General features: G+C 48.0%; 2 protein-coding genes across 2 annotated transcripts; one reads left to right on the top strand and one right to left on the bottom strand.

Annotated features, from left to right (window-relative positions):
- Positions 1–1,995: 1,995 nt before the first annotated feature.
- LOC135375495 (uncharacterized protein K02A2.6-like) lies at positions 1,996–4,089 on the top strand. The gene has a single exon (XM_064608188.1). The coding sequence runs from the start codon at positions 1,999–2,001 to the stop codon at positions 4,087–4,089; it is 2,091 nt and encodes a 696-aa protein (XP_064464258.1). The 5' UTR covers positions 1,996–1,998.
- Positions 4,090–9,400: 5,311 nt separating this feature from the next.
- LOC135375494 (uncharacterized) lies at positions 9,401–10,018 on the bottom strand. The gene has a single exon (XM_064608187.1). The coding sequence runs from the start codon at positions 10,016–10,018 to the stop codon at positions 9,401–9,403; it is 618 nt and encodes a 205-aa protein (XP_064464257.1).
- Positions 10,019–24,709: the final 14,691 nt, after the last annotated feature.

Below are 24,709 nucleotides of genomic sequence, written 5' to 3'. Positions count from 1 at the left end.
ACGTACTAATTAAAGACAAAGGTTAAAGACGAAGGTTAACGTTGCAACTTAGCTTGTACTGTCATCAGGGGACACAGATGCACGTCCTGACATATCTTTCAGGCGTTTATTTCGTCGCTGAAAGATCTGAGGAAGTGATTTCTGCTGCCCCCATAGGACTCCATGTATTCGCATTCACAGAAACAAAAAATCGTCTAAATTCGCCTATTTGCTGTATTCAGATAAAAAATATGTCAGGACGTGCAGAATTTGCCCATGTATTACCAGCTCGGCGTACTGCTTCATTACTGCAGTTGTTTTCGAGATGAACTTCCCAGAGCAATGCCCATAGAGAATACATTGGGTTGATTCCGCCTTAAAACTTGCAACTAGTGCCCACCTGCTTGTTAGTGAACTCGACTGTTGAGCAAGCCACAAGTAGATATACAAAAAATGCACTTTGTTTTGAATGCGAAATGCACACACAAAATCAAAAACCATTAGTGCACAAAAACATTCAAAGCAGTATGCGATTCAGGGCAGTGCAGGAGCTGTCAGGACAGGCTGTGATGAAACTAGAGTATCACCATTGTGAAATAATGTCACCTCGCATGTGTTGATATACTGTGCTATGTGGAGCACCAGCTAAACCTGCCCACTGAAGTCTGGCCAACAGCTTCGACATCACCTCTCCAACTAAACCTTTTCGATTTTTTGTTGCTCATGAAAACCTGAGACGTGACAATCAATGCAAACGTGTTTTAGAAGAACCTTTCGTTGCTCACAAACAAACATTTTCTGTCACAACACTTTCTTCTTATAACGTCGGAGGAGATCAGCGGCATAGCCAGACATCCAAGGTAGGGGGGGGGGGCGATACGAAAACTCGCCCCACTTCCCCTTATCCCCTCCCCCGCGGCCGATCTTGGGTGCGACAACACACACATGCTCGTGCATACCGCAAAATGCGGAAGTAAAAAAAATCGAAAAAGATGATTAGGCTGACAGACTAGTAGGCTGTCATGGCCAGTAAGGCTGTGTCACGAGACTGGAAGAATTTTGAAAAGCTCTTACTTTGAAAACCATTCAAGATAGGTAGACTCCATGAACTGCAAGAACTTTCGTGATGGTCACAGTGGTGTCCCCCATGATATATTTTTTCTCCTCGGATTTGCACGATTTGCGTGAGTTTGTCCGTGGCAGGTAAGGAGGACTCGTGCCCCCCTAGACCCCCCGTGGCTACGCCACTGGTGGAGATACTCTGGCTCTAACAAAACGCAGCATAAACAGAGTGCACACCACGTATGGAATGCTTTGCTTAAGAGTTTTATGGTGAACGTCGCTTCTGTTACCCATAAATGGCAGTGCAGTGTTAAGCTTATCACAAGGGCAAATGAATGAATTGCCTGCTTAGCTGTGTGGCTCAAAGGAAATCAACAGTAAATAAGCAGAAAGTATTCAAAATATTGACTCTCACACAAGAGGTAATGACTGTCTGGAACAAAATATAATGGAAAGTTCCCACAACGTCGCCAAAATATCCATCTCTTGGAAGCCTTTTTTCATGAAAATCTTTCTTGGTCTTGGCGTGGGTCCACTGAGAACCAATCATTGCTAACTGGTTGCTACACTAACAAGACTGATAAATTTTCTTCCTAAAGGTAACGTGCCAGATTTATTCTGTCATTCATTTTTGACATTACACTTATCGTCTTTCAGTGTGATCAAGAACAATTTAAAGAAACCGTGATAATCTTCTGTCTGTCTAATTAATTGTACAACTGTTCAACAAACCTTATGGTGTTCTCCGGAGCCTATCTCACGTTTGAGGTGAAGCATCTATAGATACAACCTGTCTGTTATGTTGTGAAAAGAGGAAGACGTGACAAGGGGGGAAAAGAAGAGGAGGTAAAAGGAACGGACTGTTCGTTAATTCTGAAGAGAATAAAGTTAGTAACTACGTCGTGTGGTCGGAGTCGCCCTTATAAGATACAACATAATTGGCGCAGTCGACCTATAATGAACCTACAACCTCCGCCACCGTTTCTGGCTGTACCTGGTAAGCCACTTATTCCCTGGCCGGAATGGCATCTACTATTCGATACGTACTTGGAAGCCTCTGGAGGAACGCGTTTCGGAGACGCCAGGAAGACAGCCGTCCTGCTGAATTGCCTAGGGGTAGAAGGGCAGCGGATCTTCCGTTCTCTACCCGAGGTGGTTCGCCCGTATGCACTACCGGAAACTTCAACGTCTGAAGGCTCAACTTCGAGTCACAGTTCCTACGCCACAGCGGTAAGCAAGTTGACCAGCTACTTCACACCGACAGTTAACAAAACAGTCGAACGCTACAAATTTCGGCAAAGAAGCCAGCTTCCTGGTGAAAATATTGAAGAGTACGTAACAGCATTACGTGCTTTAGTGTCTACATGCAGATTCAACGATCTCACAGAAGAAATGATATGTGATCAACTAGTTGAGAAAGTTGCGGCAAAGCAAGTTCGTGATCGCCTACTGTTGGAGCCGGACCTTACGCTCAATACCGCTATCACTATAGCGTGTCAAGTAGAACAAGCTATGCGGGAATCTCGCATCTTTTCAGCCACCTTGCCTGACCAGATTGAAGTAGCAGCGATTAGCAAGCAAAGACAAGTGAAGAAAGTTAAAAACGCTAAGCATACATGTTACAGATGTGGTTCTACTAATCATCTAGCGAATAATCCCCTATGTCCGGCAAAGGACAATCTCTGCAAAAAGTGCAACAAGAAGGGACACTTCGCGTCCGTCTGCAAGAGCGCCCGTCCTACGAAAGAAGCTAAGAACATAGCGGAAGCACAAGTTCTCACAACGGGTCCGACAGAGCCTATATACTGCGAGATCCGAGTGGAGGGCACTCCTATACGTCTCCTAGTTGACACGGGCTCGTCGGTATCCATCATTCCGAACTCATTATTTCAGGCCAATTTCAAGCACATAGCATTACGCAACAGTCTGACGCAACTCACTGACTATTCTCGAAAACCCATACCAGTACTGGGAGTCTTCACTGCGAAGGTTGCTTTTGGTGAAAGACAAACAACAGGACACTTTCACGTTGTGAGACAAGAATCAGCAGTTCTGGGCCTCGATTTACTACAAGCGTTAGACATTTCTCTCGAAATTGCAACACGAGAATGTCACCAAGTACAAGCTATGAATGCAGATACTGTACCTCAGTACGCTCTCAAATTTCCGGCCCTATTTTCAAGTAGACTGGGAATGGTAAAAGGGTTTGTGCTCAAGATCAAAGTAAAGCCCTCAGTCACTCCCGTGCAACAGAAGCTTCGTCATTTACCTATTGCAATTAGACACAAAGTGTCAACGGAATTACAAAGGCTAGAAGAAGCGGGTGTCATTGAAAGGATTGACGCCTCTGAATGGGTATCTCCGGTAGTGGTCGCTTGGCGCAAAACTGGAGAGATTCGCCTATGTGTGGACCTCCGCCGTCCGAAAGAAGCCGTCGTCATCGATTCCCATCCACTCCCTCACCCGGAAGAAATTTTTCATCAACTTTCTGGAGCAAGGGCCTTCTCCAAGTTGGACCTGTCCTCCGCTTATCACCAGCTGCCCTTGGCAGAAGAGAGTAGAAACCTCACAGCCTTTATAACCCACGAAGGTTTGTTTCGCTACACACGAGTGTGCTTTAGTCTCTCTTCAGCAGCTGCGGCCTTCCAGAAGATGATGATGTGCGTACTCAAGGACTGCGCAGGCACGCTGAACTATTTAGATGATGTTCTCGTTTTTGGGACAACACAGGAGCAGCACGACCGAAATCTGGACCAAGTATTGTCAAGACTGATGAGTTGCGGGCTAACGCTGAACCTGAAGAAGTGCGTATTCTCAGTCCAGTCAATCAAGTTTCTGGGACATACAGTCTCTGACAAGGGTATTCACCCAGACGAAGACACGATGCAGGCCATCATGGATGCACCCCACCCTACGAACGTGACAGCATTGAGGTCCTTCTTGGGTCTCGCTTCGTATTATCTCAAGTTTGTGCCACATTTCGCGACACTCACTGAACCTTTACGATCCCTGCTTGCTACGAACAGCAAAAATCGTTTGACAAGTTGAAGCACTTGATCAAGAACTGCACCACGTTAGCTATATTTGATCCCAGACTTCCAACGGTTGTCACTACGGACGCTTCGGATTACGGTTTGGGAGCCGTACTCGAACAGGAACACCCGGATGGACTATACACTGTGGCATTTGCTTCGCGAACACTTTCCGAGACCGAAAGGAGGTACTCGGTTGGCGAGAAAGAAGCCCTAGCTTGCTTGTATGCATGCGAAAAGTGGCATACCCTACTTCTTGGAAGACGGTTTACACTCCGTACAGACCACCAAGCTCTAACCACTCTTCTATCGAGTCAGGGTTACGGTCGTCAACCGATGCGTATCGCCCGATGGGCTGCCTGACTTCTACGATACGACTATCAAATCATCTACAGAAATGGCAGCAAAAATGAGGTCGCTGACGCGCTCTCTCGCCTACCCATAGCTCATAAGGATGGTCGGAACAACGAGGACAGCGACATGGTTATGATATGCACAATAGAGCAAGGTCTTCACCCCATTACATGGGAAGAGCTCAAGAAAGAAACAGCAGAAGACCAAGTTCTCTCTACTGTGTACAAGTTCGTAGGCTCAACGTGGTCGTCATCAACCAAGAGTAATCCCTCACTGTATTGCTTCTTCAAAGTCGCAGAAAGTTTGTCTGTTATACAGGGAGTCGTCATGCGTGGTGACACAGTAGTCCCTCCGTCTGCGCTGAGACGACGTATTGTTGATATAGCTCACCAATCACACCCAGGAATCGTCCGTACCAAACAGAGGATCCGACAGGTGTATTGGTGGCCTAAAATGGACCTAGATGTCGAGGAGTACGTTAAAACGTGTCACACCTGTCTTCGGAACGACAAAACCGCAACTCCACATCCTGCTCCATTACAACCTGTACCTTTTCCTTCGGTTCCTTGGAAACAGCTTGCGGTAGACATTGTCGGACCGTTCGGGACTCTCCCATAGCAGAACAGATTTACAATTACAGCGGTGGACTATTACAGCAAATGGCCCGAAGTAGCCTTCGCCTCACGGGTCACAACCGATATCATCATCAACTTCCTTCTGACGTTTTTCAGCCGTGAAGGCTACCCGCAAGTTATTGTAACAGATCACGGTCCACAGTTCGAGTCACGTAACTTTAAATGCTTCTTAAGTGAACGAGGCATCATGCACTGCAAATCGTCCGTGTATCATCCACAGTCGAACGGTCAAGTGGAACGTTTTAACCGTTGCCTAAAAGATTATCTACAGACTATTGCAATTTCTCACGCTCCTTTGGAATCAACAATTCAGGAGTTTCTCGCAATCTATCGGAGCACCCCTCATGCGGCGACGAAAGTGTCACCAGCAGAATCGTTGCATGGCCGAAAGCTACGCACAAAATTAGACATCGTGGGGTTTCCTAACATGGACAACGAGTTCTCTGAAGAAGTCCAGAACTTACGTCGCAGGGTAGCAACCTACCAGGCTCGCGAGAAAAAGAATGCGGACCAGCGCAGGAACCCTAAAGAGCCCACTTTCCGCGTAGGGGACAGAATCAGAGTCAAACTACCATGGCATCGCCCGAAAGGACATTCATCTTACAGTGAGCCCTTAACTATAATGGCACCTGTCAACAGAAGTACATTTCGCACTAGCGATGGTCGCACTTGGAACGCATGCAGGCTGTCTCCAGCGGCAACCTGAACTTAACTTTGGTTTGAAACATGAACTGTGGTTTGAACTTATTCTCTGGGGAAAGGGAAATGTTATGTTGTGAAAAGAGGAAGACGTGACAAGGGGGAAAAAAGAGGAGGTAAAAGGAACGGACTGTTCGATAATTCTGAAGAGAATAAAGTTAGTACCTACGTCGTGTGGTCGGAGCTCGCCCTTACAAGATACTGAGGCAGGCAACGCGGAGGGAGAAGGAGGACTACCGCAGCCTGCGAAGGTTTGGAAACAACTGAAAGGTTTATTGTCGCTCCTCGCGCTCGCCCTAGCTCAGCGCTCGTCGTCATCGTTTGATGGCTGCGCTACAGGGCTCCCCCCCTAGACACTGGTGCGTGACCAGTGGAGAGCGCCAGGAGGCAGCGTTTTGTCGAGGACGGTTAGGCGGACGGCCCTTGTGTCGTGTCGGCAGAACGGGGAGCTGCGCCGGATAGGTGATAGCTTCGACATATGCGGGTTTGAGCCGGTCCTGGGAAACCGTTGTACGATGGCCGTTGATATCGACCGTGACCGTCTTGTCGTCGCGGGAGAGGACTTGATACGGGCCTGTGTATACTGGAGTAAGCGGGGGCTTCACGTGGTCCGCACGGATGAACACGTGGGAAGACTTGTTCAGGTCGGGGTGCACAAATATCTTCCTGTACAAAGGTTGCCGAGGCGGAGCCGGTTGGATGGTGCGGAAGTGATCCCTGAGTTGCCTGGCGAAGTCGTCACCCGCGGGAGGGTGCCTAGAAGGGTGCTCCAAGAAATCGCCAGGTAACCGTAATGGACAGCCGAAGACTAATTCAGCGGAGCTGCACTTAAGGTCCTGCTTGAGGGAGGACCTGAGGCCAAGGAGGACCCAAGGGAGGTGGTCGACCCAGGTGGTGGGGTCGGGGCGCGCGCAGATGGCGGCTTTCAGTTGCCTGTGTAGCCGCTCAACCATCCCATTTGCCGCAGGGTGGTAAGCGGTGGTCGTGATGTGCTGTGCACCAATAGCAGCAAGGAGGGATGAGAAGCTGCGTGAGGTGAATTGCCTGCCCTTGTCGGTAGTGACGATTGCAGGGCAGCCGAAACGAGCGACCCAGGCAAGAAGGAAGGCGCGACCGACGGTGTCAGCGGTTATGTCGGGGATGGGGACGACCTCTGGCCAGCGCGTGAATCGATCGACTGCCGTGACAAGGTATCGGCAGCCATGAGAGATGGGCAGTGGGCCGACTAAATCGAGGTGAAGATGGTGGAAGCGGCCGGCTGGGGTCGGGAACGGCCGAATAGGCGTCCTTGTGTGGCGCTGTACTTTCGACCGCTGACAAGCGATGCAGGACTGGGTCCACCTGCGGATGTCCCTGTTGATTCCCGGCCAGACGTAACGATCGGCGATGGCCTTATGCGTCGCGCGCACGCCGGGATGAGCAATGTCGTGGTATTCGGCGAATATCTTGCGGCGCAAAGGCTCGGGGACGAATGGTCGAGGTCGGGGCGTGGACACATCACACAAAAGGGGATCGTCCAAGCCGGGTAGGTAGACGGGCTTGAGCTGCAGAGACGATGCGCCGGCTAGGTGGTCCTTTACTTCTGCGTCCTGTGCTTGGGCTTTCAAAAGCTGGGCGGCATTCACAGGAGAGGGCAGAAACGGGAGGGCGTGGATGCGCGAAAGGGCATCAGCTGCCGAATTGTCAACACCTGGAATGTGGCGAACGTCCGTGGAGTACTCAGAGATGAACGCCAGCTCGCGGGTTTCGCGCTCGGAGTAGCCGGAATGGTTGCCGATGAACGCGAACGTCAGCGGCTTGTGATCAGTGAGTACGTGGAATGCACATCCAGCCAGTAGATAACGGTAGTGCTTCACAGCAGTGTAGACGGCAAGAAGCTCGCGGCCGAACGTGCTGTAGCGTGCCTCAGCGGGCTTGAGGCGGCGGGAGAAGAAACCGAGCGGCCGCCACTCGCCGTCAGCAAACTGTTGCAGAACAGCACCAACGGCTGTGGTCGAAGCGTCCGTCATCAGGCGTGTTGGGGCAGATGGAATCGGATGAACGAGCAACGTTGCGCTCACCAAAGCTTGTTTTGCCGCCTGAAAGGAACTCTCTGCTTCCGGAGACCAGGATAACGGGAAAGTGGATGGTGTCGGTGCCCTTAGGAGGTCGGTGAGGGGATGTAGGACGAATGCGCAGCGGGGAATGAAACGACGGTGGAAATTGAGCAAGCCCAAGAACTGGCGGAGCTGTCGGACTGTTTGCGGGCGCGGGAAATCGCGGATGGCTTGAACTTTCGACTCCAGCGGGCGTATGCCGTGCTGGTCGATGTGATGGCCAAGGAACTGGGCTTCGCTGTGTCCGAAACTACACTTCTTTATGTTGATCACCAGGCCATGCTCTTGAAGGCGTGTGAACACTTGGCGGAGATGATCGACGTGTTCTTGCTGGGAGGCGCTTGCAATAAGGAGATCGTCTATGTATGCATAGACGAATGGCAATCCCCGTAGCACGTCATTGATGAACCGCTGGAAGCTTTGCGCTGCATTGCGCAGGCTGAATGGCATTCTCACGAGTTCATATAGCCCAAAGGGTGTAATAACGGCGGTCTTCGGGATGTCGGGCGGGTGCATAGGGATCTGGTGATAAGCCTTAACCAAATCCAGGGTGGTAAATACTGTGCAGCCCGCAAGATCAGCCGTAAAATCGTGAATATGGGGCAGCGGGTACCTGTCCGGTATTGTCTTGGTGCTGAGGGCTCTATAATCCCCGCACGGCCTCCAGTCACCTGGGTCTTTCTTCGGTACCATGTGTAATGGTGATGCCCAACTACTGGAGGACGGGCGGATGATGCCCAGATCCAACATATGCTCAAACTCTCGTTTGGCTATGGCAAGACGAGTACCGTGGAGCCGGCGGTAGCGAGAAGAGACGGGAAGGCCGGTGGTAGCGATGTGGTGTGTCACGTTGTGTTTGACTTGGGCCTTCAGATTACAGGGCTTCGTAATGTCCGGGAACTCGTCCAGGAGCGCGGCGTATGGCGAAGGAGGACGAAGCGCGCGGATACCGGTCGGAGCTTGCGGAGACGAGGCACCTGTCACCTGAAGCGTAGTGGTGCTGTCACATAAGCGGCGATGGCGGACATTAACGGCAAGGTTGAAGAATGCCAAGAAATCTGCGCCTAGTATGGGTTGCGTGACGTCGGCAATAACGAACACCCAGCGGAAAGTTCGCCTCAGTCCAAGGTCGAGCGTTAAAGAGCGTAGCCCATAGGTCTTGATCGCTGTGCCATTTGCGGCTTGAAGGTTTGAGCCGGAGTGGGAACGGCGACGATCAGCAGCAGACGCTGGAATAACTCAGCGCCAGTGTCGACCAGAAGACGATAGCCCGCGATGCGGTCGCGTATAGTGAAGAGGCGGCTGGGAGTAGGGCCGGGATCGCCTGCCGCCATCAGTGATCGGCCCGTTGGTTCTCCTGCCAAGCGCAGGGTGGGACGCAACGTTGAGCTCTGTGTCGAAAACGATGATGGTACCAGCAAAGCCGGTTAGCGGCCTGGGGTTCTTGAGAAGGAGTCGGTGATGAGCGGCGGCGGGATCGGGGAGCGGAACGGCTACGGCGCCGAGGACCGGCAGCCGTAAGAGACTGCAAGGCATCAGTAAGCTATTGCAGCTGGAGCTCAATGCGGTCCAAGCGCGGAGACTGCTCCGAGGTGGCTGCGGCCATGATGGACGGCTTAGGGGGCTCTGAGTAATCCGCAATCCGGTCAGCCAACGTGGCCAGTCGGTCAAGGGATAAATCTTCCGACCCTGCCAAAACCACACGCATCGCTTGCGGAAGTCTTTGAAAGAACAGCTCTCTCAAGATGGGTTGCTGTGCTTCGGTAGCGGAATCGCCGAGGAGTTGTTTCATGCGATGGAGCATATGCGATGGCTTTCGGTCGCCCAAGTCTTCGTGAGACAGTAGCTGCTGGAGTTTAGCGCGTGCGGACACTGCCATTCTGTCCAAGATGGCGGTCTTCAGAACGTCGTATGCCTGATCGAGCTGAACTGCGGCGAGGACATCGTCCAGTTCTGCCGCAACTTCCGGAGGAAGACCAGCCAGAACTTGAAAATACTTTGACTGTTGGGACTGGATATGTCGAAGCTGAAATTGGGCCTCGACCTGTCTGAACCAAGACCGCGGGTTCTGGCGCCAAAAAGGGGGCAACCGCAGCATAGTGGTCGTCGAAATAGGCGGATCATCTGCGCTGGAGGAATGATTGCCTGAGGGTGATGGCATCGACTCAGGCAAAGGCTGCGTATGTTCAACGCGGGTCACCAAATGAGGCAGGCAACGCGGAGGGAGAAGAAAGGACTACCGCAGCCTGCGAAGGTTTGGAAACAACTGAAAGGTTTATTGTCGCTCCTCGCGCTTGCCCTAGCTCAGCGCTCGTCGTCATCGTTTGATGGCTGCGCTACAATACAACACTGTCCTTGGATGTCTAGCAGCTATGTAAAGTAAATGATGCATCGCAGGTTGTGTGCTAATCGCCAACAAGCTCAGTCAGATGTTTTGGGGAATGATGCATAATTTTAAGCAAAGTGTTGCAGAAAGTGGTGCTGTTTGCCCATACATTAAAATAAACTGTACTTGCACACAAATCACGAGCGACAGTGATCATGGTAGAAACTTCTAGAACTCCTAAGCCAATATCCTGTTATCCTGGAACTTCTGCAGGGCGTGCCTCAGGAAAGAAGTGATTCAAATTATTAGCAGAACTCTTCTAATTGAGAGGGATTACTGAATTTTTTTTATATGTTACACGACACAATTGTGTGTCAGTAATAAAATCTTCAAGCAAAGTACTGGCGTTGCACAAATCAATGCAAAATTTCGGAGCGGTGTAAAATACGGTGTAAATTTCTGGAATAAATTTTATAAGAATTGATACTGTGGGAAAGTGCCATGTTTTTCTTAATTGTTTTATGCTCCATTCTCCAACTCGGGGTCATCTCCGGAAGCAGGCAACATTTTGGCTCCACTGCGCACGTCTGACATTTGTACGTTTCACTGACATACAACCATGGACATAGTCAGATTGGGGGAGGGGAGGGGTTCAACAGGCCCGAAAACTGCACCTTTGGCAGTGCATTTGGGAGAGGGAAACACCTCCTACCCCCTGACACAGCACAGCCGGTGCCAAACGCGTGTCACCTCCCAACCTCGGCGTGGAAAGCGATCATCCGAACCACCATGCCACGGGAGCTGGTGCACAAGCAGGCGCGGATTTAGGGGCGGGGGATCCCGGGGTCCGGACCCCCCTCAATTTCAGACTTGAACATAGGATTCAGTGTACCAATCCCAGCATGCACGTGGCACTTGTCCACACCGGACCCCCCCCCCCCTCCTCCTCGGGAAAATCTTAGATCCGTCCTTGTGCACAAGCAATGTAATGCCATCTCTTCTGTGGCCTACTTCTGTCTTAGTACACGTAACTTGCAGGAGCAAGTACATAAAAGTGGGCCATTGTCGATACACGAGTAATAAAGGTAAAAATGAGGAAAATACTGTGAAGTGCTCCCATAAAGCTTTGACCACATTGTTCCTTGTTTTGAAGTCCATATATATGCAGTGACCCCACAAAAGAAAGGTGCACAGTCACACCACAACACATGAACTGTACATGCTACGATTTCGGCCTTGGGGTGGGAGGGTAGGGGGGGGGGGGGGGGCTCTGCAAAGAGCGACAATCTCACTGAGGTTTGTGGAATGTTGGGGTGTCTGGGAAAATTATTGAGCTTAGGTATGACATACACACACGCGCACATCAACGTACGTGCGTAGAGCGGCATCGTATCATGAAATTAAATAACAGGTCGCTGCGTCGTCAGTTTACATAGACATGCCGGACGGTGCAATGAACCAGCAACATTTAGTGCAAAATTATATACGGACTTGTCAATCAAGAGATATGCATAGTCACAGCGCAACAGATAAACCGTTTATTGTTGAAATGTGGCAGCTATCCCAAAGGACAGCGACAGACTTTGGACAGGGGGTTACACAAATAAATCTTTAAGAATAAATCCTTTTAGAAAAACTCTTTCAAAATATATTGTTTTACAATAAACCGCGTAAAATTCCCCCATAAGGAATCAACCGCGCAAAAATCCCCGCCCAAAAAACAATCGCTCAACAATCCACCATAAAATATATCGTTCCAAAATACATCATCACAAATAAACTGTTTAAAAATATGTCCTGTAGTTCAACACGACAGCGGAATGATATGTGTATCTCTACGCAGTAGATAGCCGTAAGATGAAGCTTACTTATATTGGTGGTTTTTGCCCTTGTTAGCACTCACCCTCTACCCAGTGATCTGTCATGGCTGCCGAATTTGTTCTGTGTGTGTGTTCTTGCTATGTTTTCCTTTCGAGTGTAGAAAATCCAATGCATTATATGCATGTCCCGCGTTATTTCGCTTGACAAAGCATCGACGGGAACCGTTTCAGTGCTGAGCGCTCATTCTTTCGTCCGTGTGCTCTGAGTTCGCTTTACACTGACGTTCAAGTGAAGTGCGCTTGCTTCGCGTACGAACTATGAAAGTTCGATGTACGAAGTATACTCATGCCAGGAGTCCAATTATATTCGCAAACTTTGGGACTATTTGTCGAAGCGGATTGTCTATTTCAATCGCAGCTGATACCGCGTTTTATACCACGCGTTATACCCGCGTATATACCGCGTTTATACCCGCTGATCGCGCTTATACCACGTGACAGTAGCAACCGTATGGTTGATTTTGGGGGATTCTGAAACGATTTATTTCTAACGACATATTCTTAACCGGGGATTCCTTAGCGTTTTTATTTACACGGGGGTATTTGAGCGATTATTTTTGTGCGTTGATCTTTAAGCATATATTCTGGGAGATTTGTTATTAACCGTGGCTACTCATACGTTTATTTTTGAAAGGTTATTTTTATGAGTTCCAAACGGGATACATTCCTTTCGACAGTGGAAACCGTTTATGACATAGAAGCACAAGCACACACATAGTGAGCTATATGTGGTTGCCGCTTCGAAGCCGTTAAAATTAACGGTCAAGAAAACGATTTTGTTCCCGTACGTTTGTGCAAGAAGACGTGACTGGCGACAATTTATATTTCGGTGATCGACACAAGTGACCTACGAAGCACGCAAATTTCACTGAGTGCTGACGGCACTAAACCAGCTAAACACAATAAGGGTGTCCCGAGCCGATACGATGGAGATATCATACCTATCCCCTGCGTAGAGATACAGTCCCGTATCAATCCGCCGCCGTGCTAGATTATGGGGGATTTTGAAACAGTTTATTTTTAATGGCGGATTCTTAACCGGTGATATTTAAGGGAATATTTTAACCGGTTTATTCTTCCCGGTTTATTTTCAACCGTGTATTTTTAAGCGGTTTATTTTTAATGGTGGATTTTGAGTACCTCCCGTCAATAATATCAAGATGTTCAACTATGGTGGAAGTGCAGGTACAGATGTTATCAAAATAGGCAATTACAACGTCCTTCCTCTTGAAGGAATGAAATGGTTGACCAACAACAAAACCTGGGGAAGCATAATGTGACTCTGACTGAATAACACCTAACTTAGCCAGTTGTCGATTTCTTCTTTGATGAATTTTCTGTCATTCCAAGCGATAAGACTTGATACGAACAGAAATGCCACCAGAGAGATCGATGCAAAAACCTATGTTGCATTTCTGCTTAGAGAAAACATTACTGTGGTTAAGAATAATGTCGTGGAGTCTCCTAAGCTGTGTGTCATTTATGTCGGATGACTCGTCGGATGTCGGATGTGTGGGATCTGTCTCTCGTACAACAACACTGTTCAAAGAAATGATACCATTGACCTGTATAGTATTCACGAGTACGAGGTCACATGACCGATCTTTTTCATCGTTATGCAACATCACATACCTCACGTACGCGTGATCCCTGTGTTCTATGAAGGTTCGCAACATTTCGAAATTCACTAACACGTTCACAAACACTGTTGTTCACAGGAAAACTGTTTGAAGCAGTCTCGCAGCTTGGTCTTCGTGAGACCGATGTACTTCCGGTGCTCATCACTGAAGTAGCTGTTGTGTCACTTGGTTGACGAGATGGTTCCTCAATTTCACTAACTTCTGAAAGCTAAGCGCAATTGAATAGTTCGGAATGTAATTTGCGTTATGATCTGAATTTTCTCTTTTTAGCTCACATTTGCGAAACACAGACAGGTACGTATAACATACCGCGTAATATTGGCTACAAAGCTAGTTTCCGTCATTCAACCAGTTGCAAAACTAATGTGAGCGTGTTAATAGCACATTTACAACTCTGTGTTGCAGCTTGATTGTTTGAAGCAGATAAACAAAGCGTCGTGCCTTTTGGAACAGGAATACGAAAATATATAGGAAACACAATGAGGTATCCATGAGAATCATTTATTGCACTCCAATCGTACCACCGACTTTGCTTTAAGGTGTTGTGCCTTGGGTGAAACATTTTTGGCGAAATAGAAATGCATAAGCTTACAGAGGTTGCCGAATACGGACGACGTCGTGCAGACGACATAGCAGCGCAGCTGGCGCAGATTCGTTCTGTGATTGGCCAGCTTCGTGCTCATCCGCAGCTGACGCCTCCGGCCTCTGCCCTTAGAAGACGGTCCACGACGCACATTCCCCAGGTTGTCAATCGTGTCGTTGCCCACATATGTGAGGCCGACAAAGGCGAGCCATTTCATCATCACCACCACCACTACCACTTCCGGAATCGCGGACGCTGCGCGAAAATATATGGCATGTGCAGATCGCCGGCGAACGCTCGCATTTTTGACGCCTCGAGCAGGGCGACCGACGCTGAACGAAATTTTTTTCCCTGTACATTCGCTCCACGGAGGATGGCATTTATCTAGATGGTGTTGCTTACGGTCGAAGCCTGCGCCATCACCGTCAACGGGAGAATAGGAGGGACACGTAGATGAGGGATGGCTGGGTATACTGTTCCTGCTCGTCGCGGTGGATACAGAAGCAAGGTAGAATGGGCAAGTTCGAGTCTAGCAGGCGGGTTTCATTGAAGCTGCAACGGCGTGGGATGCAAGCCGAATGGTCGAAAATCTCACGACTCGCAGGTCAGCGGAGGGCTCGAAGCGTTGTCAGCAGTAAAGTGCCGCAGAGAATCATGGCCAGTCAGCTGTAGGTCAGGGCTGGAGCTTAAGTGTGGACTCGCAGCGATTCCTCGGTGAAACTGTAGTCCTGGTACCGGTAGTCCGCCACTCGGTGATCGCGTGCCAGTTTGCCTAAGATGAGCGACGAGGAAGGTCAATTCAAGGTTTGTGCACCAGCGGCATGGCCGGGTGGGTAAAAGCCTCTGCTCGCTGGTAGTAGTCAAGGTCGTGTTGAAAACTGGGAGGTAGTGGGTTCGAATGCTACCACTAGCTGTGCTATCTGAGGTTTTCCCTGGGTTTTCTGAGGACTTTCAGGACGAATGTCACCCTGAAGTCGGCCCAGGACGCACACTAACCCCACCGTCCCCGACTCCTTCCTGCTGTCCTCCCTCCATCTGTCCACATCTGTACGCCGCTCATAGCCCACAGTCACTTCGCGGCTCTAACACGGAATTTAAAAAAAAAAAGTTGCGAGTAGCGCCTCGACTTGGTCTTCATCTGACTCCGTCCACGCATGTTTTGCACTCTACCTTTCACGTCTTCCCACCATCACCGGCAGCCTGTGATAGCGCACTACGATAGCGATTTTGTTTCGCTATACAGGGTGTTGCCATAACGTGTCCGCGAATTATACTTTAAAAAATGTAGACGTTGTACAAGGATGCCGTTTGCTACATTGGTCTTTGCGGCACTTTTGCCACCAGGAAACAGCAATTTTGTCAATGTTCAACTGCAATAAATTGCATTTTTTAAATTGATCTCGCTAATTTGACAGGTCAACCTCGCGTTATTTTTTTCAACGGAAATCAAAAGCGCACGTTCGATTTACCCCGAAACATCACTGAATCCATCCAGCACCACAGCGGAAGCACAAGAGCAAAAAAGAAATGCAAAACCGACGGTTTGGGACGCGCAAGTTATCGGCCGCGCGTATTTCAGCGCCATGCAGGCCGTCGTTGCTCCGTCCCCTTGACATTCCTCCGCCGCACTAAATCTACTGCCTCTGATAAAGTCACGCCTTCATTTTCATCTGACGCGTCAAGTGAAGCGTCCCAAAACGGCGTTTTTTTTTTGTTTCCTTTTGTCTTGTGTTTCCACTGTGGTGCTAGACGCAGTAATGTTTCAGTAATTTTCAGTAATGTTGTAATGTGCAGTAATGTTTCGGGGTAAGTCGAACATGCGTTTTCCATTTCCGTTGAAAAAACGTGGGGTTGACTTGGTATATTAGCCAGATCAATTTTAAAAATTAAATTTATCGCAGTTGAAAATTGACAAAAGCGGCCTTTTCTGGTCGCCGCAAAGACCAACACAGCAATCCGCATCCTTGTACAACGTCTATATTTTTTTATATAATTCAGGGACACGTTACAGCAAACACCCTGTATGTAGTATGCAAGAGAGTGTGTTGCGATATTGTGTGTGTGTGTGTGTGTGTGTGTTTAGAAGCGCTAGGTTGTGTTCACCTCATCATACCCTTGAGTAAATATTTTTTTCTTTATTGATTCGAGTAGCCCCGCTGTGATAGGCGACTTTCAAACTTAATTTCTTAAACACTTAAAACTGTCTTAATAAGTGTTTCTGAAACGAACAGCTTTGTTTGACCTTCCTAAAGCATGTTGATGTGGGAAATTGTGTTTCTCATTCACGGATTTCGATGACATATTTGCACGCCGCAGACGACACGGTTTACATGAGATTACGTGAGCTAAGGATAATTATTCTAACGTCAGGCAGAGCACATACCGGAAAATGATCACTGATAAACCTTTCTAATATGAAATGATTAAAGTATATATCCTGATAAATGTTGTGACCGTGTAATGGAGCGCAGTTTTACTTCGAAGTGTTGTTCTTCGTATCGTAGCTCATCATGTTGTCTCAGAAAAAGGTCAATGAAACAAAGAAGGTGTACTTGTATCGTTCTCATTTCTCCCCTCGGGGAATCCGGGAAGTCACTTAATCCAATTCAATTCAGTTTCAGTTTCTGGGTGCCCATGAAGAGCAAGGACGCGCTGCGTAATGGAATCAAAACGAACAGCAATTCTGCACGCACTCTCATGGTCTCACATGGCAACTGCAACTGCATTTCTAACCAGAACAATACTCTCCGAGGAACGGCGGTTTTCCAGGTGTTATGGCCGGAAGTTCATTTGCCACCTCCCATCATTTTCCAACCTCATCTCGCCTTTCCCACCTGCTGGGAGCTCCCCATGTGAATGCAGGCGTTCCAAACCTGACCTCGGACAACTCCGACTCGATGCGCTCGTAGCATAAACGCAATAAATCAGCGAAGAAGTGCTCGGCTCCGTCTGTACGCGACAATCTAGACGCACTGCAGCGCAAGACATTATCGCTGTGGAGATACGTACAGCTCACATCAGAGTTAACTTGAACGCCATTCCGGCCTGCGGATGATGGTAGTGCTGTGTAGAAATTACTGCGGAGGCAGTTTTGGTCATCCATTTATAGTTAGAGGGGGTGACCCTCGTTATGAAGGCCTTGTTTTCTGCTAGGTGCAGCAAGGTGGATCTCCTCCCGCTTCACAGGCTGGAGCGGTGTTCAAGTTAGCCTTGACGCGAGCCGTACATTCCCTTACCTGCTGTGATTGGTCGAGCATATTGAAGACTACATTTTAGCGCGGTGGGAAACTCGCGATCGCATGCCATCCCACACTTGACACACGGAGTGACTTTATGATAGTTTACTACAGAGATGAAGCCAATCCGCAAATGACTCGTTACAAGTTAAGTTGCTTCATAAAAAATGCAACTAACAAACTAACGAAGTTACAAGTTATGCAAAGGATGTTGAAGTTATCAAGTTAATTTGGAAAAGTAACAAATTACTTTCAAGCTACTGTCCACGTAAGGTGCACACATTAGTTCTCGATCATCGTATAAGTATTTCCAATCTTGCTCGTACAATGAATGGTGCGAGACGTTTTATAATTGTACCTATATCTTCAATACGATGAATGAAACCGTGGATTTGTGTGCTTCCTTAGGTTGTCGTAAGACTTTAATGCCGCGACAGAGCACAAGCACAGCAAGGACCCTGAAGCAGGCGTCGGAATTAGTTGAATGAGCATATTACATGGATCCCCCCATTAAACATACCCCCCCCCCCCAATGTGTCATTTCGTCAAGCTCCACAGTGTCCTGCTCCATTCGGAATGCACTGCTTGCAGGTATCATGAAAGCTCTATCGCCTGAGTCTCTGAATACAAGGACAAAACTAAAGTCGTAGCGTACACCTAAGCTGCAAGAAACCAGCGGACTCGGACGAGGATGCGCAGCACACGTACACATCGCTGTTGTTTAATTAGAGAGGGAGTAAAGAGGACAACAGTGAAGCCCAAGACAGGGAAGAGAAACAGAAGATGACAGAATCTCAAACACCGCAATCGTTTAATGAAAAGAACCTAGGTGTCCAACAACTTCCTGAGAGATGGCAAGAGGCAAACCGAAGGGACACTTATGCTATGCCCTCACGTAACAACTTCTTTGTATTCCGCCAGAAGTCTAGCCCCTTCTGCCAGAAAAGAGGACGCAGGTTAGCGTTATTTGTGAACCAGAACACAACAAAAGCAACTTTTGAGTTTACCCGAGTCACTTTAACAAATTACGTAAAAAAAGATCGAGTTGCAAAAGAATTCAGGAACTCAATAGTTAAGCTAGAAATTACCAGAAAGGTAACTTACTCCAACCCTGGTTTAATATACATGAATCAAGGAAACGTCAGCGATGTGCAGCAGCTAGCCTATAAACTTAATCTTTATTTTGTATTGGCACGACACTTCTTTCTCTGAGCCATGTGCAAACCCAGCGTAAGAGCAAGCTTGTAGCAGTCACGAGGTAAAGGTTCGGAGCCGGTTGGAACCGTTCGTGGATTAGCAAACACGGCTCCTGAATAGGAAAGATTTCTGGTGAACGAACTTTTCGACAGGAACAACCGTTACCAGGAAAAAGTTGACGGGGTGTTCGCGAAATCTCCTAGTCCCTTGAAAAGGACGGTCGTGTCCGGAAACCCATCTATGAAACCGATACCACAATGTTAGGCATCGGCCGACAATCTACTCGGCTAATCTTTTTCGTGCGAAAAGTGCTGAGATATTAAAGAATTTGAAAGATCAGCACAGCCTCCTCAGCTGCACATGCTCCGGCTGCGTGACGTTCACTCGCTAACCGAAGGAGTGGGAGGTCATAGGAGAAAGGCCCTGTCCAGACGCACCGTAACTCTGCTACATGACACTATAGTTTAGGAATGGACTGGACTGTGCCTTCAATCAGCAAATTAGAACAGAATCTTGGGAAGCAGCAGAGGCGGTCAACAAAAAGAATTCATTTAAGTAAATGTAACATATGGATACAACTACGTGTCACGATAAAAGCAGTGAGCGTGCACAAGAAATGAACTGAAAGGTCAGCTACGATGTACCTGCCTTCACACTCTGATGCTGCGTACATCGTTACGAGCGCTGCACACGTGACGGGATGTCGAGTAATTTCTCTCGCAGATTCTCGGGTTTCAATACAGATTTCATCCGAAAGATGTCGGAGCAGCTGCCGTAACCGAATCCAAATGGGCTTCTTCCTCGCGAACCAACCAAAGGTGAAACATCTTCGAGAACAATATGCGAGCAAAATGACCTACATAGTTCTCATTCTTCCACTAGAATGGCCATCGTAGAATTTGTTTTCATGTGTCACTTGAGATTACTTGGTAGATAATATTTTCGTTTCCGTCAGGGCGTTATAAAAGCACGCACAAACAAGGTACTGCCGGGAACTGTACACGTTACAGCCATGAGAGCGGTCGTGATCGTCGCCATCCTTTCTTTAGCAGGTAAGCGTGAACCAATCCACGGACGAATTAGCCTGTTTTAATTGAGGAAGAGCGCCACTAGGCGTGCGTGTAATACAGCGATGCGTTCATTTATCAATGTCAGGAAAAATGCTAAAGTGAATCGATCAATAACGGCAACCGGCGAAAAGCCAGCTTCGCACGACCGTTGTTCTCGCCAATGCGCTGTTCTTTTTTGTAACGGACAGCACACAAACCCATCAATACCTACGGTGCTGTTCACACATTGGTTTTCTCTTTTTTTTTCGTTTTTTGCACGGCTGCTACCCTGACTGCACCAACGAACTCCCCATATTCTCTATCTCGGATCGGTTTTTTGTGGTCAGGCAGGAAGATGCGCGCCCGGTCTGGATCCGGTTGCTTTCTCGAAGCTCGTAGTGGGGAGGAAGGGGGTAACGTCGTAGCTAACCTAAAGGCTGGTTCACACTACTGCGTTTCGCGGTTGCGTCTTACGCTTGCGTTTACGCGTTTTTCCTCGCGCAGCGGACGTACGTTTGAGGGTCCGTACTCCCGTTCACACCACTGCGTTCAGGCGTTACGTTCCTCCAATGAATGAGGCCCGTTTGCAGCGCCGCCAACCTTGGCTACCGAGCCAAGTAATGGCGCCCACCAGCAGCTCTTCCGAATTCCTTGACGATGTTTTGAAGTTCGTCGCCGTTTATATGGGACGAGCGCGACCAATTAACTGGGCTTTGATAGCACAAGTGATCTCCTCGTCGCTTCTGGTGCATTACGAGCAACGGGAACGACTAGCATGGGTACGGAGGCTTCTGCGTAACCGTGAGAGCTTCGGCGAATATCATCACCTTGTGCAAGAAATGAGGCTATACGACGGGCCAACGCACTTTACGTACTTTAGAATGACGAAAGAAAGGTTAGTCTTGCGACAGTGTTCCTAATTTGGTCTGCTGCACACTACTTCGTGCAGCGAGTGTCCTCATGTGTCGTCTACTTATACACAGGTCTGATCAGCTGCTGTCAATGGTGGAGCCGCGTATCAGTCGGATGGATACATCTTTCAGGAAGGCCATCCCTGCAGCGGAAAGGCTGGCGCTGACACTGAGGTATTGCCTCCTCAAGCATTGTTTGCACATTTGTGTGTAGGTTATATATATCTATATATATATATATATTTATAAGTCCCAAACGTCGCCACACCAGCATTGGACAGCTGTTTCGGCCTTATTGGGCCTTCATCAGCAATGCGTAGGTGGGCGACGTTTGAGCGAGTGGCGTCAGGAAGGTCACGTGGAACGTGATGTCCTCCCGTCAGGGTGAGTGACTCACCTCTGAAAGCCCAGTGCGAAGCCAGTAAAGTATTAAGTGAAGAAAAATAGCATACGCTCTTTGGCTGCACGTTGAACATATGTTTATAAGTCCCAAACGTCGCCACACCAGCATTGGACAGCTGTTTCGGCCTTATTGGGCCTTCATCAGCAATGCGTAGGTGGGCGACGTTTGAGCGAGTGGCGTCAGAAGGTCACGTGGAACGTGATGTCCTCCCGTCAGGGTGAGTGACTCACCTCTGAAAGCCCAGTGCGAAGCCAGTAAAGTATTAAGTGAAGAAAAATAGCATACGCTCTTTGGCTGCACGTTGAACATATGTTTATAAGTCCCAAACGGCGCCACACCAGCATTGGACAGCTGTTTCGGCCTTATTGGGCCTTCATCAGCAATGCGTAGGTGCGTAGGTATATATATATATACATTTAACAAGAAACGAAAAACAGATAATGAGGGTAGGGGAAGCAAAAGGGGGTTTATTACAATTCAAATATATGTATATATGCTATTTTTTTTTCACTTATATATATATATATATATCTATATATATATATAGGTACTAACAAAATATGAGGCAGACAACGAAGATGTAGGAAGTAGAAAAAGGGGGGAGTTATTTATTTACTAGTGGAAAGTTAAGGGGGAAGTCAACGTTGCGGCGGAAGCTCCGCCTTCGTCAGGACTGAAGAATGACAAATGACACTTGGAGTTTTATACAGTGCTACAATGACGTCACAATCGGGGGGTCCCGCCACCTGGCGGCCGTCAGCACAACGTTGGACGAATTATTAACGTGACGAATTATTAACGTTGGACGAATCCAACGTTATCTATCTCCTTCAATGTAACGCATGCCAAGCACAGTACGTAGGCCAGACAAAAACCGCATTCAGAATCAGATTTAACAATCACCGATCGGACGTGACGAAAAAACCGAATCTTCCAGTTTCACGCCATTTCAGCCAGCCAGGGCATTCAATTAAAGATGTTTCAATTTTCCTTCTTCAAACAAACTTCAGTTCCGACCGGTGCCGAGAACAGCGCGAATCTTACCTTATCTACAAATTCCAATCTATCATAAACGAGGACCCTGGTGTACTGTCAACAATAAGAAACTTATCTGCTTAGATAGTGTACTGCTGCTTGTTCCCCATTTCTTTGCAGAACAACAGTCCACAGCCCTTGGATCCCATCCCACCTCCCGGACGATGACCTCTTCACCGGACATGACTCAACCACTTCCTTGTACTTGACCTGCTGACGGCCGCCAGGTGGCGGGACCCCCCGATTGTGATGTCATTGTAGCACTGTATAAAACTCCAAGTGTCATTTGTCATTCTTCAGTCCTGACGAAGGCGGAGCTTCCGCCGCAACGTTGACTTCCCCCTTAACTTTCCACTAGTAAATAAATAACTCCCCCTTTTTCTACTTCCTACATCTTCGTTGTCTGCCTCATATTTTGTTAGTACCTATTTAATTTCGCGGTCGCCCGAACCCCTTTCTTCCAGTATATATATATATATAAATGTATACATATACAAAGGAAAAATAGCTAATGCTCTATGGCTGGACGTCGAGCATATGTTTACAATTTCATCGTGCACTCCCAGCCGAGTACAGCTGTTTCGTCCTACTTGGGACTCGTCAGCCCGGCGTAGGGAAGTTCCTAGTTTCACTTCTCTACGCCGGGCTGACGAGTCCCAAGTAGGACGAGACAGCTGTACTCGGCTGGGAGTGCACGATAAAATTGTAAACATATATATATATATATGTCAGATATATATGTCTGACATATATATATATATATGTCAGATATATATATATATATATACTGCCTTGAAGAATGGAAAACCTGCACCACAGCATGAGCTCACTGTGTCGAAAATATAAATACCGTTGTGCCTCGTTGTAATGGTCGCTTCTGTGCCAAACAAAAATCCTCCATCAAGCAAGTTTTCGATATTATCAAGTACTACGGAAAGAACAAAGGGACGGCAAGGCTTTATCCAAGAAATTAAGCAATAAGTGGCTGATCGACTCCCGAGATAACCTCATTTCCCTCTAAATGCTTATGACCTGACAAAAGAATGAATGTCAAAGTCCACGTCGCTTCCCTTTGTACAAGATCGCACTTTGAACCGCCCTACGTGTTTCTGGTCAGTTCAACCAATGTCGATTTTGTTCTCGACGCGGTTTCATACAGATGCACCAAATTCAAACCACATCAGACAATGGCAACGCTTTCGACCATAGTAATACCCCAAAACTTGTTGTCCTAATAATGCAAAAGTACCTTGCTCACGGCTCCTCACAACAACATGTGCTCCATTAACTACAGGATTGGGAAGTCGACAGCGTGCAAGATTATACGGGAAACTTGCGAGGCCATATGGTATGCACTTGAACCTGTCTACCTGCCGGTATGCATTGTTTGCATGTATGGTTATAAGAAGAGATTCTTGTTTACAGCACTGAAAGAAAATATGCTTGTCTCCTGTGTTCTGTTTGTTTTCTCCATGTTTTTCTGGCACTTCATCACACCTCCAAGCATTTACCCCAACTATATGTTCTATTTCAGTGTCCCACAATGTCGACTTGAGAGAGCACAGCCCGTGATTTTCAGATGTGGGACTTCCCCAACTGTGTCGGTGCCATAGATGGAAAACATGTAGCTGTTCCGAACTTTCCAAACGGAGGATCCGAGTTCTTTAATTATAAGGGCTATTACAGCATCGTGCTACTAGCTGTCTGCGACGCAAGGTACAGGTTCTTGAAAGTGCACATTCAGGAGCAGGGCCGAGGGAGTGACGGAGGCATATTCCGAAATACGGACTTTGGAGCTCAGCTAGCAAGTGGATGCCTGGATATTCCGCAACCAAAGAAACTGCCAAAGAGCTCGGTGCATTTACCGCATGTAATCGTGGGAGATGAAGCTTTCCCACTTTTGCTGAACTTAATGCGGCCATACCCAGGGAAGCAGCTTAATCTGAAAAAGGCTGTGTTTAACTACAGGCTGTCAAGGGCCAGGAGGATCATTGAAAACTCATTTGGGGTTCTTGCAAGCAGATGGCGTATTTACAGACAGCCAATAACAGCAAGCCTGCCAACATTGAAAGCAATAGTCATGAGTACAGTATGTCAACACAACTACCTCCGCACATTAGATGAAGCGGAAGCTGTTCAAGATCATTGCTATTGTCCACTTGGGTATGTAGACACCGAAAGTGTGGCAGGTGATGTTGTGCCTGGGAGATGAAGGGCATCTGTGACAAGCAGTGATGTCATCAGGGATGTGACATCCCTGAGCAGCAACATGTATTCTAGTGATGCACGGAAAGTGCGGGATACATATGCAGACTATTTCTGCTCTATTGGAGAGAAGCCTGGTCAATACAGCGTAGTTCGTCGTGGATGTCAGCCAGAAATGTAAGCTCAACAACAACAACAACATAGATGAATGGATGATGATGATGTGGGATGTTTCCCTGCGTTGAGTGCAGGACCCTACCCCATTCCAAAGAGGTTCATATGAGAGGATGACGAGGGAAGGAAATCCCTACAGTTCGTGAAGGAGGCCGGTGGCCCTCAGAAAGGAAAGAAAAGCGCCAAGTGTAAACTCAAGGATGCACTGAAATT

The sequence above is a fragment of the Ornithodoros turicata genome, unplaced genomic scaffold (assembly GCF_037126465.1).
Source record: "Ornithodoros turicata isolate Travis unplaced genomic scaffold, ASM3712646v1 ctg00000882.1, whole genome shotgun sequence".
NCBI lineage: Eukaryota > Metazoa > Arthropoda > Arachnida > Ixodida > Argasidae > Ornithodoros > Ornithodoros turicata.
The sequence above is the reverse complement of the archived record's forward strand: the minus strand, read 5'-3'. Positions and strand labels throughout refer to the sequence as shown.

Coding starts and splice junctions, on each gene's coding strand:
- LOC135375495 (XM_064608188.1), top strand. CDS start 1,999: ATGAACCTACAACCTCCGCCACCGTTTCTGGCTGTACCTGGTAAGCCA.
- LOC135375494 (XM_064608187.1), bottom strand. CDS start 10,018: ATGCCATCACCCTCAGGCAATCATTCCTCCAGCGCAGATGATCCGCCT.